The 13,192-nt window shown below is 51.7% G+C and overlaps 2 protein-coding genes across 5 annotated transcripts in view; one reads left to right on the top strand and one right to left on the bottom strand.

The window, feature by feature from the left end:
* The window catches only part of SLC25A25 (solute carrier family 25 member 25), a 34,429-nt gene extending 33,752 nt beyond the window's left edge, over window positions 1-677 (bottom strand). For both annotated transcript variants that reach the window (XM_007194613.3, XM_007194614.3), the window contains exon 1: window positions 320-677. In XM_007194613.3, coding sequence (XP_007194675.1) covers window positions 320-574 — 255 coding nt within the window. In that variant the 5' untranslated portion in view covers window positions 575-677. The remainder of the gene's footprint in view (window positions 1-319) is intronic.
* A 283-nt stretch (window positions 678-960) lies between these two features.
* NAIF1 (nuclear apoptosis inducing factor 1) lies at window positions 961-6,081 on the top strand. Of its 3 annotated transcripts, none has more exons than XM_057549454.1 (3): window positions 961-1,296; window positions 1,752-2,279; window positions 3,931-6,081. In XM_057549454.1, the coding sequence occupies exons 2-3, from the start codon at window positions 1,769-1,771 to the stop codon at window positions 4,401-4,403; spliced, it is 984 nt and encodes a 327-aa protein (XP_057405437.1). In that variant the 5' UTR covers window positions 961-1,296; window positions 1,752-1,768; the 3' UTR covers window positions 4,404-6,081. The 3 variants fall into 3 exon arrangements, 2 of the variants coding, with proteins under 2 accessions (XP_057405437.1, XP_057405436.1); XR_009008767.1 differs by lacking the exon at window positions 961-1,296 and having other exon boundaries at window positions 1,529-2,279; window positions 3,931-4,456; window positions 5,676-6,081; XM_057549453.1 differs by lacking the exon at window positions 961-1,296 and having other exon boundaries at window positions 1,529-2,279.
* The last annotated feature ends 7,111 nt before the right edge of the window (window positions 6,082-13,192 follow it).

Below are 13,192 nucleotides of genomic sequence, written 5' to 3'. Positions count from 1 at the left end.
CCCCAGAAAAAAGGGGCTTTTCTATCATCAGAATGCCCAGAAGGTGCCCACCTGTACCCAGGGAGAGCCTTTCCTCCTGGCCCAAGCGCCCACAGAGGCCAAGAAGGAGCTCTACTCCTCACAGGGCATAAATGGGGTGTCCGTCTGTCACTCAGGAGGTCCCAGACAGTCCGAGAGGCCGTCCACCAAGCCTGCCAAGCTCCAAGGTACTGCCAAAGAAGCCGGTCGTGCAGACCAGGCCTGTCACCTGGACCTCCCGTAGGTGCGGGGGCGCGAAGGGGTCCCCTCCCCGCCCATGCGGACGGTGAGTGTTGCCCACCTGGAGCTCGCCCTCTGTGCGGTGCAGTCCCAGGCGCCGAAGTCCCACGGCCAGGTCGTTGACACACAGGCCGCCGTCGCGGTTGACGTCGAGAGTCTGGAAAAGGCTCCAAAGGCGCAGCCGGTGGTCCGGGCCCCCGCAGACGGCGCCGCCGCAAGGGTCCACGGACGCCGGCGATGAGGCGGACGACGAGGCGGTGGCGGCGGCGTCCGGCGGCGGGGAAGCCACGCAGCGGCACAACACACTGCTCACCATCGGGCGTGAGGCAGGGGTGACGGGCCGGCGGGGAGAGCACGGAAGACACGCCAGTGTCCTCAGTCCACTAGCGCGGGCTCCGAGGTGCCGGCAAGCTGGCGGGACGGTCAGCTTCCGGGAGCCCCGCCCCGACGCGCGCCGCCTGGATGGCCGCGCCCCCAGGCACGACGCCGACCAGTCACAGACCCGGAGAGCCACCCGGAGGGGCGGAACCTTCCACCGAGGACTGCCCACGCAGCCCTTAACTACCCGAATCAATGGAGAGGGCGGGGCGATCCCGGCTCAGCCTGCGGCCATTCAAACTGAGGGAGGCGGGGATTGGCTGAGCCGGGCCGGAGAGAGGAAATTACGGTGCGATAGGCAGAAGTCATGTGATTGGCAGGCGGAAGGCCCCGCGTCCTATTTCCATTGAGAAACGCTGTTTAGACAGCGAAATCGTAAGGATGGGAGGGGCCGTCGTGTAAGGAGAGATCGCAATCTCCGGTGGGAAGTAGGATTTGCGTGAGGAGCAACTGTGAGCTGCGGTTGCAAGGCAGAGTTTGCGCCATTGGGTGGAACTGAAAATTAAATGGCTAACGGCTCAAGACCGAAAGCACTAGGAATCCTCAGGAAGCTGGGTTTTGGTAATCTAACTCTCTAAAACCACCAATAAAATAGCTGAATTTAACGGCGTAAAAGTCGTAATACTGATGATTGAACGACAGGACGACTTTCCAATGGAAGTGAGTAAAGGCTAGGTTGGGTGGAGCGCTCTGTAGCGACAGACACACCTTTAGACCAATGATCAGGCCAATTCCAGTAAGTAGGCATGCTCTTTAGCTGAGCGACAGATCGAAAGAACCAGTGATCGACGTGATAGCTGAGCCGCGACCAACTGGGAGGGCGGGTCCCCCTGGAGAAGGGCTGGGAGGCGGGAAGAGGGGAAGTGGGCGGATCTCCGCACATCCCGGCGGAAGAGGCAGATTCAGGAAGCCATTACGCAGCTGGCTGGCAGCAGCTGGGCCGGTCGGGGCTGGGCCCTACGCACTTTGCGTAGCAAGGGGGGTTACCAAAGGCCTGGTACTTGGCCTTGGGCAAGGCCGGCCTATCCCCTGTTGGGGGGGTGGGTGAGGAGCAAGGCTGAGGAAGGCAAGAAGGGGAATTGGGGCAGTTAGGGAATTATCGTTTCTTTAAAAAGCAAGGTGGGGAGAGGCCATGGCCGTCCCAGCCAAGAAAAGGAAGATGAACTTTTCTGAGCGAGAGGTGGAGATCATCGTGGAGGAGCTGGAACTGAAGAAGCACCTGCTGGTGAACCACTTCAACGCTGGGGTCCCTCTGGCTGCCAAGAGCGCGGCATGGCATGGCATCCTGAGAAGGGTCAATGCCGTGGCCACCTGCCGCAGGGAGCTGCCTGAGGTCAAGAAGAAGTGGTCTGACCTCAAGACCGAGGTCCGTCGCAAGGTTGCCCAGGTCCGGGCGGCTGTGGAGGGTGGCGAGGCCCCAGGGCCCACTGAGGAAGACGGAGCTGGTGGGCCTGGGACAGGTGGTGGCAGTGGCGCTGGTGGCCCAGCTGTAGCCCCCGTACTGCTCACCCCCATGCAACAGCGCATCTGCAACCTGCTGGGTGAGGCCACCATCATCAGCCTGCCCAGTACCACAGAGATCCACCCCGTGGCCCTTGGACCCACGGCTACTGCAGCCGCAGCCACGGTCACCCTGACACAGAGTGAGTGACCTCTCCCACCCAGTCTGGCGTGCCTAAATGGGAAGGGCCAGCAAGAGCTGGGGCAGCCCAGGGAAGGTTGGCTGCCAAGGGTCAAAGGTCAGATGGGAGTCTTGGAAGACCATGAGGCCTTCCAAGAGATCCCCAGACAGAAGTGATCCTGTTCTCTCTGGGACTTCCTCAGCACGCAGTCTGGACTTCTGACGGGCTGGCTTGCTCTCCACTGTTTTGCCACCATTCATGTCCATGACTGAACTTTGTGGTCCTTGAAGACAGAGACCATGTTTATATCTCCACAGGACTTAACACAGGGCCTAGCACCTAGTAGGCAGTCAGGACATATTTGTTGAATGAATAGGTAGGTGGACATCGATTCTGGACAAAGACATTCTGGTTTTCAGTGTGGTGAACATTCATCAGGCACTGCTGAGGAACCTCATGGTTCCAGGTGTTAATCTACCCTTCTGTTCGCTCATCAACCATTAGGGCAATTCTGTGCCAAACCCTGGGCTCGGCACTGGGATTACCAAGGTGTTTAAGAGATAGGCCAGTTATATTCTAGTAGGACAGATAAGACGAATATATGAATAACTGCCCTGTCAGTTGGGAGAACCTAAGGACTCAGAAGAGAAAGGGGGCTTCCTGGTGGGGTTGGGGGCACACAGTGGATGTTGACATTAAAGGGTGGAGAAGACTGACCTTTTCCACATGCTTGGAGGCCCAAACAGTCCAGCTAGAATGGCTTCAAAGGTTCTCGGCTATGAATGACAACGAAACTGGTTGGTTGGACTTTTTAGTTCAGATAAAGGTTTGCAGCAATGACTGTTAAGTGCTCTCTGTGATGGGCTGGGAACTGTTTCGATCAGTGATTCTCAATGGGGCTTGGGGGCATTGGGGGTGTGTGTGTGAGTGCCATAACCCCACAGTGTCATATTTCTCAAGGATATGGAGGTGGGAAAGGGGATCAAACACTGGTCTAAATCAGTTGCTATTCTAGAAGAGGAAGGACCTTTAGGTATTCCATTGACCAAGGTGGTCAAGGAGACAGGGAGGCATTTATTGGGCACTTTAGCTACTGCCTTCCCACTCCCACCTCCTTTTCTGCTTGGCCGCAAAAGACATGGAAGTCAAGAAAGCACTGAAGGAGGCTGGACCAGTGGGGCACTTTGGGGAGCATGTGGCCCTGCCTTTATTAGCCAGAAGCAGCTCAGTGGGGTGATTATGAACACATTGGACTCTGGTATTGGGGGGAGACCTGCATTTCTTCCTGGACCTGATGAATCAGCTGACCTTAGGCAAGTCATTCCATGTTTCTGAGTCTACCTCCTTCTCTCTGAAAATGAATGTGACAGTATCTACCTCTTGGTGTCATTATGAGGATTCATGGAGCTAATGAGTGCAAAGGGTTAGCACATAGTAGGTGCTCTACATTTTTTGCTAGTCTTACTATTAGCATCTTTGCTTTTGCCAGATCTGGGGCTGGCCCTTTGGTTATTAAGTAAATTAAGATTCTAAACCCCTTAGATTCTAGATTTATATATGAAAGGCTGTAAAGCCAGGGGAGGGCTTAATGGCCTCCTCCCCACCCCACATGGCCAGCCTCACTCTTGCTAGAAGGTGACCTGCCACTGCCTTTGCTCTTTCTTCCCCACAGTCCCCGCAGAGACTGCCTATCACACGCTGGAGGAGGGAGTGGTAGAGTACTGCACGGCCGAGGCCCCCCCACCCCTGCCCGCGGAGGCCCCCGTGGAGATGATGGCCCAGCATGCCGACACCTCAGTCAAGCCGCAGGCGCTCAAGAGCCGCATAGCCCTCAACTCAGCCAAGCTGATCCAGGAGCAGCGGGTCACCAACCTGCATGTGAAGGAGATTGCCCAGCACCTGGAGCAGCAGAATGACTTGCTACAGATGATCCGTCGCTCCCAGGAGGTGCAGGCCTGTGCCCAAGAGCGCCAGGCTCAGGCCATGGAGGGCACCCAGGCGGCCCTGAGTGTCCTCATCCAGGTCCTCCGGCCCATGATCAAAGATTTCCGCCGCTACCTGCAGAGCAACATGCCCAACCCCACCACTGCCTCCGACCCTGGACAGGTGGCCCAGAATGGGCAGCCAGACAGCATCATCCAGTGAGGGCAGGGGTCGAGCCAGCCTTCCGCTGTGAATGGATGACACCACGTGGTCTTGTAAGTGGCTTGTGTGGTTGGCCTCAGTCTAGGCCTGGCCATGTGGACGGCTCCCAGTTTGATAGACATTTAGGGGTCCACTGTTTCCGAGAAATGAAGGAGACTGGGAAGAAGAATTTGTTGGGTTCCTGGGACCCAAACTCTCTTCCCCCTACCCCTTGAGCTGTCCTGCTAAGAACCTGAAGACTGGATAGGTGGGGGTCAGGTGCTGATGATGGGACCCATGTTGTCATGAGCCAGGGCTTGTGACATGACCCAGACTTGGACTAGGACATCTGTCGGCCCTCACTGGGGACCATCTCACAGCTTGGGGGTCTGTGCGGAAATACCCGCCCCCCGCCCAGGTGCCATCCTTTGGAGTAAGATAACATCAGTGGTGCTGGCAGTAGCACAAAAATATCTTCTTCCTCCCCTTGGGAGGCAGAGTGACAGCTGGGCCTGAGGAGGAAACCCCACCCTTTTCTCCTTCTCACTGTGCCTCAGTTCTCAGGGGACTCTAGTTAGTGCCGTGCTGTCCCCCCAACCCCACTGCACCCGGGCACAGCAGGGGCCCTGTTAGTGCCCTGGGCTGCCCCTGCAGGACACCCAGGCTGCAGCCCGTCGGGCTCAGGAGTTCTGTGTGTGGTGGGGACGGCTTGGTCGCCATCTGGTCTTCCACTGCGTCCCCGGGCAGCCCTTTGGTGGTTTGTCCCAACAGCTTTTGACTCAAGTCAAGCATCAGGCTTTGGGTGCTGTAAATTTTACTTACTGCCCCACTGCAGTGGGTCTGAGGCGACCTGTTGGCTTCTTCCAGAAGGCTTGCTGCAAGCCAGGTGTATTTATTCTGTCCATGAACCCCTCTGGGAAGGCTTCCGAGGGCAGCTCTGGCCACGCCCTGCCTCCTTTCCTCTCTACTGACTGTGCATTTCCAAAACTCAGTGCAGAAAACAGCCTGCTCAGCGTCACACCCTGGACTCCCTTCTCACAGTATTCAGCGCCTTGTGTTCTTGTGAGACTCCCACTGACTGGTTAGGTGACTCGGAAGGCCTGATTGGCCCTGAATGTATGCAGTGGGAGAGTTGAAACTGACCTAAAAAGTGGGACCTTGGACTTCTGTGCTCGGGGAAGAGCAGACCGACCTCGGAGTGCCGAAGGAGGTGGTGTTCCCTGTTCTGTCTTGATGCTTCCTCCCCATTTGTAAGGACTTTACCCAGATGGCATTTGTCTGTTTCATTTTCAGAATCACCATCAATTACCAAGACCCTTGCATCTTTCCCGATCATTTCCCAAGTTTGTCATTTTGCTGCCGAGGCCTTGGCCACACGTGACCGATGGTTACAACTCAAGGCTCCAGATCTCAGCTAAACAACAAAGGTGCTGCCCTTCTGGGCACATTAAGAATCGCTCGGCTCCATTGTTGCAATTATGGGAAGATGCCCCCAAAGATGGTTGGGAGGTGACTGCTTTACCGCCATCCTCTCTGCGGCAGACATGTGCAGTGCCAGCTACAGAGCAGTGGAGAGGAATCAGGCTGGTGAGGGAGTTGGGTGGCAGAAGGAAAGGTCTTCTCAGTGCAGCAGCCCCTGGCAGCCCGGGTGCCCTCCCTCCATGGAGCCTGATGGCCTCATCAGGGTAGCTTCGGGGACTTCCTGGTTTGGTTTTTCTCTGGGGTTGGCAATCTGAGCCAGTATTGTGTCTGTTCCAACTGGGTATAAAGAGGAAGCTTGGATCGCTTCAACTGACTGGTTCTTTCCAGATCATAATTTTAAATTAAAGAAATATCACTTTTTTTGATATACATGTCTGTGTCTTCACTGGTTATATATAGAAGAGATAGGGGCTGGCAGAGAGCAGAGGCTCACAGGTCAAATCCGGCCCCCCCACCTGTCTTTGTAAATAAAGTTTTACTGGAACACAGCCATATCCCTTCTTCTGCTTAATGTCTGGCTGTTTTTCTGCTACAATAGCAGAGTTAAGTAGTTGTGACAGAGCATCTGGCCCACAAGCCAAAAGTATTTACTCTCTGGCCCTTTCCGGAAAAGGCTGCCTATCCCTGGTTTAGGGCAGTGTCTCAAACTCTGGATGAGAATTACATGGGGTGCTTTTAATATAACCAATCCCTGGCCTCATCTAAAACCTAGACGAGACTCCTGGAGGGAGAGCTCTAAGAATATGCATGGTAAACAAGTTCTCTGGGTGATTCTGATATTTTCTGAAGGTTAAGATCTTTGGCTCAGAGACTGGAAGACAAACTCAGCTGGAATCAGGATAATGCCCCAGGGAGGGCTGGTTCTCAGGAGTTTCTGTTCAACAGTTGAGCAGTCCTACTAAGCAGAGATTCTCACTTGAGGTTGGCCTTCATTCTGGAGGGAGCCCAGCCTTTCTGGACACAGTTATCACTCTCTCCAATATTTAGTGATAATAAAAACTGACAGTTACCGAGCCCAGGCGTTATAAGCATTACCTTATTGACTTCTTGCAACTGCCCCATGAATTAGGTACTAATGCTGTTCTCAGTTGACAGATAAGGCCACTGAGGATCAGAGAGGTTGAACAATTTGCCTAAAGTCGCACAGCTATCTTATACCCTGGGGTGGCCCATCTCTTTAACCGCTGTTCTTTTTTTTTAATTTATTTTTTAATTTTTATTTTTGGCTGCATTGGGTCTTTGTTGCTGTGCCCAGGGTTTCTCAAGTTGCGGCGAGCGGGGGCTACTCTTTGTTGCGGTGCGCGGGCTTCTCATTGCGGTGGCTTCTCTTGTTGCGGAGCACGGGCTCTAGGCACGTGGGCTTCACTAGCTGTGGCACGCGGGCTCAGTAGTTGTAGCACACGGGCTTAGCTCCTCCACAGCATGTGGGATCTTTCTGGGCCAGGGCTCGAACCCATGTCGCCTGCATTGGCAGGCGTATTCTTAACCACCGTGCCACCAGGGAAGCCCCTAACCGCTGTTCTTAACTTTTACTACTCTGACCCTGCTGCCGGTGAGATGTGAAATCACTTAGAGATGATTTGAGCCTGATCTTGAGTTTCTAGGTCAGATGAGAAGGCCCAAGAGGCAGCTTGTGTTATTGTTCTTCCTGGCACTTGAAAGGGAACACAGTGACTTCTACTTTTTGTAGGCTTTGCACTTATTCATATAATAGGGAAAAGCGTGGTTTAACAGAATTAAACCCACTGCACCTCAGTGGTGCTGGTGGAGAATGGTCACTTATACGGGGCTGATTTACTTGGAATCCTACCTGAAGTGTGGAGTTTTGTGTAGGTGAAATCCTCCAAGCCACTGAAGCTTGCTACTTCAGGTATTGAAACCTTTTACTTTTTTTTTTTTTCCCCACGCCGCGTGACATGTGGAATCTTAGTTCCCCAACCAGGGATGAACCCACACCCCATTCAGTGGAAGCGCGGCATCTTAACCATTGGACCACCAGGAAAGTCCCAAAACTTTTTACATTTTTTTAAAAAATTTATTTATTATTTATTTATTATTTATTTTTGACTGTGTTGGGTCTTCGTTTCTGTGTGAGGGCTTTCTCTAGTTGCGGCAAGCGGGGGCCACTCTTCATTGCGGTGTGCGGGCCTCTCACTATCGCGGCCTCTCTTGTTGCAGAGCACAGGCTCAGTAGTTGTGGCTCACGGGCCTAGTTGCTCCGCGGCATGTGGGATCTTCCCAGACCAGGGTTCAAACCCGTGTCCCCTGCATTGGCAGGCAGATTCTCAACCACTGCACCACCAGGGAAGCCCACTTTTTACATTTTTGATGGAAGTCTCTCAAAAAGATTCCCTTTGTGAGCTGTATTTTATCCAGCTGTTTCTTATTCAGTAGAGTTTATACAGCAGGTCTGGAGAGGCAGTGCTTCTGCGTGGAGAGCCCCTGTGATCAGGCAGGTTTGGGCCCGAGATCAGCTCCACCCCTTATTCACTGCATCTCTGAAGTTTTCTAGGCCTCGGTTTTCTCAGTTCTAAAATGGGGATGATGAGGACTTCCCTGGTGGTCCAGTGGTTAAGACTCTGCACTTCCACTGCAGGGGGCACGGGTTCAATCCCTAGTCGGGGAACTAAGATCCTTCATGCAGTGCAGCCCAGCCAAAAAAAAAAAAAAAACTTAAAAAAAAAATAAATTGGGGATGATGAATAATAGTCCCTACTTGACAGGGGTGTTATGAGATGTCATAATTTATTGAGCACTGACTATGTCCAGATACTGTTCTAAGTACTGTGTGTACTAACTCACTTCATGAGATCATGTACGTAAAACACTTAGCATGAGCCGAGGAGGACATAGCATGTGCCCAATAAATACCGGCTGCTGCCGTTGTTATTACAGTATCTGGTACTCCAAAGGGCTAACTAGTGCATCTTTCTTCCTTTCTTTCCTTCTTTCTTTCTTTCTTTCTTCCTTCCTTCCTTTCTTTCTTTCTTTCCTCCTTCCTTCCTTCCTTCCTTCCTTCTTTCCTTCCTTCCTTCCTTCCTTCCTTCCTTCCTTCCTTCCTTCCTTCCTTCCTTCTCTCTCTCTCTCTTTCTTTCTTTTTCTTTGGCTGCACTGTGTGGCATGTGGGATCTTAGTTCCCTGACCAAGGATCGAACCTCTGCCTCCTGCAGTGGAAGCTCGGAGCCCTAACCACTGGACCACCAGGGAAGTCCCTAGTGCGTCTTTTCTTGACATCACAATGGGAGCTCTGTCAAAAGTGGCTTGGGCAGATTACAAAAGATGCACAGGGAGCAGAGAGTAGGAAGGATTGACGGTAGAGTGGGGCATGGAAACCAAGGCCAGTGCGGGGGAAGGGCTGCACACAGGAGCCTCTGGCTACAAGGGCTCTGAAAGAGGTGGGTTGAACAAGTTGTCAGAGCTGAGATACAGGAATTCCCTGGCGGTCCAGTGGTTAGGACTCGGTGCTTTCTCAGCCAAGGGCCCGGGTTCAATCCCTGGTCGGGGAACTAAGATCCCGCAAGCCGTGCAGCGCAGCCAAAAACAAAAAAAAGAGCTGGGATGCCGTGTGTCACAGTAGGCAACAAGCCCAAATGAGAGTAACAGTCAAGTTTTTAATCACTTACTGTGATGATATAAGCAAGAGGGGAAAGTGCCAGCTCTCCCAGTGTTGCATTTTTCCCCATGGGACGGTGCTGGGCAGGGTCAGATGTGTTGCAGATGAGGAATCATTTCACTGTTGAGGGAAGCCCCTGCTTTACGGACTTGTGTGTGTGTTGGGGGAATGAGAGCAGGAAGGGCCAGGAATGAAAAAGTACGGAGTCAGAGCAAAGTGTCTCCCCACTCCTCCTGATATGAAGGTCTTGGCCGAGGCAACTGAGGCCTCAGAATGGAAGCTCCTGGGCTAGGAATGCAGCTTTGCATAAGAGCACAAGAGGCCTTCCACATAAAGCCTTTGAAATGGCCTGTGATTGGGCCTGAAAGATCACACATTGGTTTTTGGCCAGGAGCTAGACTCCTCACAAGTGTGTCCCAGGTCTTTGGAGTCAGCCTGCTTCTTACTGGCTGTGTGCCCTGGCATGAGGTCATTTACTTTCTCTAAGCCTTGGCTTCCTTATCTAAAAATCCTTCTCTAATGAGGTTGATGTGAGAAGTTAACAAGTTAATGCTCACAGAATACTTAGCACAGTGCCTGGCACATAGTAGGTGCTAAATAATGGTAACTGCTTCAGTGAGCTATTGCTGTGTAACAAATCACTCTAAAACTTAGAGGCTTAAAACAATAATCATTTATTTGCCCATGATTTTGCAGGATGAGCAGGACCCAGAGAGAAGAGCTTGTCACTGTCTCTCAGTGTCGGCTGGGGCAGTTCTACTGGGCCTGGGGGCCCATCCGCTTTCAAGATGGCTCCCTGACATGTCTTGTAAGCTGATGCTATATGAGGACTGGGCACTCTGCTGAATCTGTCATCTGGGGCCAGGGGTGGGGTAGGCACCTCAGTTCTCCTCTACCTGGGCCTCTCCATGTAGCTGCTTGGGCTCCCTCACAGCATGGTGGTTGGGGGTTCCGAGAACGAAGTGGAAGCTGCTGGTCCTCTTAAAGGTTAGCCTTAGATCTGGTACAGCATCACTTTGTAATATTCTCCTGGTCATGCAATCCTAGGCTGGCCCAGATTCGAGGGGATGAAGGAATAGACTCCATCTCTCTCTTTTTTTAAAAAAATATTTATTTATTTGGCTGGGCCAGGTCTTAGTTGCGGCACGTGGGATCTTCGTTTGCCGCGTGTGGGATCCTAGTTGGGGCATGCGGGATCTTTTTAGTTGCAGCATGCAGGGTCTAGTTCCCTGACCAGGGATCGAACCCGGGCCCTCTGCATTGGGAGCGTGGAGTCTTAGCCACTGGACCACCAGGGAAGTACCTAGACTCCACCTCTTGTTGGAGGTGTGGCTACTGATACAGGGAGAGGGGGACCTGATGGTGGCCATTGTTGGAAGTAAGCTAACATGCTGCTTTTATTATAAATTGGTGTCAGGACTCCAGACCCATGAAAGATAACCTCTCCTCCTCGTGGAGGACTCCTTGCGGTCCACCAATCAGGAGGCAAGGGAGCTCCCCAAGTTTTGCAAGGGAATCTATTGAAGTTATTCCATTTCCTGTAGCTTTGAGTCAAGACATTAGAAGAAGAAAATAGAAGGAGAAAAACGTTGGCAAGACCTGGGTCACTTTGACTGTTTTTACTCTGGAAATCTTTATACGTTAGAAAGGAGCCCGGGTCCAAGGTGGGGACCATCTGTGCAGACCCACTTGGAAATCTCACTGAAAAGACTTCCTGACTCCGGGAGAAATTCTAGACAATCGGTTAGGGCCTTGGAGGGTGGCAAGGTGGCTGTTGAGAGGAACAGGCAGGGACAAACTCACTCTCTTGGCTAGAGAAGATGAGCTAAACTTGGTGTGGTATTTACAAAGGGGTACGTGGTTCTCAGAATGGCCTGGCCAGCGACAGAGGCCTAGAGGCTGAGCTGGAATGTACTGGTTCTCTGCTGACTCAGGACGGTCACCCTCTCTGCTCGCCTCTTCCTGGGCAGCCCTCAGGGCTCAGCCTGGATGTCACTAGCTCAAGAGACCCTTCCCCACCCCACCCCCAGCCCAGGTAGGCTCCCCGCTGCTGTGCACTCCCATAGCCCCTGCTGTCGGCTCCCTAACTCTCATCCCACGTGGACTTGCTTGTTTTCCAACTGACCCCTCGCTGGGAGCCTCTTGGCTTCAGCTACCTTGTCCACTTTGTTACCAGCTATAGCCCAGCTCTGCGAATGGCACCGCCCTTCCCCTAGTTGCCCAGGCAGGAAGCCCAGGTGACATCCTTGGCTCCTCCTACTGCCTCACCCCTCGCATCCACTATCTGTTAAGAGTCCTCCGGACATTCCTTAAATCTGTCCAATCTGTCTCTCTCTTCCCTAATCCAGCCCCGCCTTCTCTCTCACCTGGGTTACCCACAGCAGCCTCTTCACTGGCCTCCCTGCCTCCAGGCCTTTCTGAGGATGGTCTTTTGAAGCAAATCTAACCAGGCTTCTCCCTGTTCTATCCCTTCAATGACTTCCCTTAACTCTCGAATTGAAGTATAAGCTCTTGAACGTAACCTACAGACATGGTCTGATGCTGCTTCCTACCTTGTACTCCTTTCCAGCCACACTGAAAGTTTACTTCCTTGTCATTTATATCTCAATAAAACTGGGGGGGTGTGGTCGGGGGCAGAGACAAAAGAAAATTTACTTCCTTAAAAAGGCTGGGCTCTTTCTACCCTCCAAACCTTTGTCTTTGCTGTTCCTCTTGCTCAGAACAACTTTCTTGCCCATCCCTTTCCTAATTCCTATTCATCCTTCACATCCAGCTTGGGCGTCAGGGAGCGTTATTCTTATTCGGTCACAACCCATGTTTCCTCCATCACACTGTGCTGTAATCGCACTTTTATTTTTTAATTTAATTCTATGGTTTTTATTTTAAATTAATTTTTATTGGAGTATAGTTGATTCACAATGTTGTGTTAGTTTCTGCTGTACAGCAAAGTGAATCAGTTATACATATACATATATCCACTCTTTTTTAGATTCTTTTCCCATATAGGTCATTACAGAGTATTGAGTAGAGTTCCCTGTGCTGTAGGTTCTTATTAGTTACCTATTTTATGTACAGTAGTGTGTATATGTCAATCCCAATCTCCCAATTTATCCCTCCCCCCTTTTTTAATTTTAATTTTAATTTTTTCACACTTTTAAATGTTTGGGTCCTGCTATAGGAGGGTTTCTCAAGCTCAACACAATTGTCATGTTGGGCTGGATCATTCCGTGTTGTGGGAGGCTGTCTTATGCGCTGTAAGGTATTTAGTGGCATCCTGACCTCTGTACACTGGGTACCAGTAGCATGTCCCCCCGCTCCAGTCAGGACAATCAGAAATGTATCCAGACATTGCCAAGTGTCCCATGGTGGGGAGAGCAAAATCACCCCCAGTTAAAAACAGCTGTCCTGGGAATTTCCCGGCAGTCCATTGGTTAGGACTTGGCACTTTCACTGCCATGGCCTGTGTTCAATCCCTGGTTGGGGAGCTAAGATCCTGCAAGCCGCCTGGAACAACCAAAAAATGAAAATAAAAAAGAACAACTGTCCTACGGCAATAACATCTGTCTTATTCATAGTTTCTTGTCAAGTACATGGCACAGTCCCTGGATATTTAACGCACATTTTTTAAAGTAATTTTATTTATTTATTTATTTATTTATTTATTTATCTATCTATCTATTTATTTATTTATGTTTTGGCTGCGTTGGGTCTTCAT

The sequence above is a fragment of the Balaenoptera acutorostrata genome, chromosome 6, assembly GCF_949987535.1.
Source record: "Balaenoptera acutorostrata chromosome 6, mBalAcu1.1, whole genome shotgun sequence".
In the NCBI taxonomy this organism is placed as follows: domain Eukaryota; kingdom Metazoa; phylum Chordata; class Mammalia; order Artiodactyla; family Balaenopteridae; genus Balaenoptera; species Balaenoptera acutorostrata.
The sequence above is the reverse complement of the archived record's forward strand: the minus strand, read 5'-3'. Positions and strand labels throughout refer to the sequence as shown.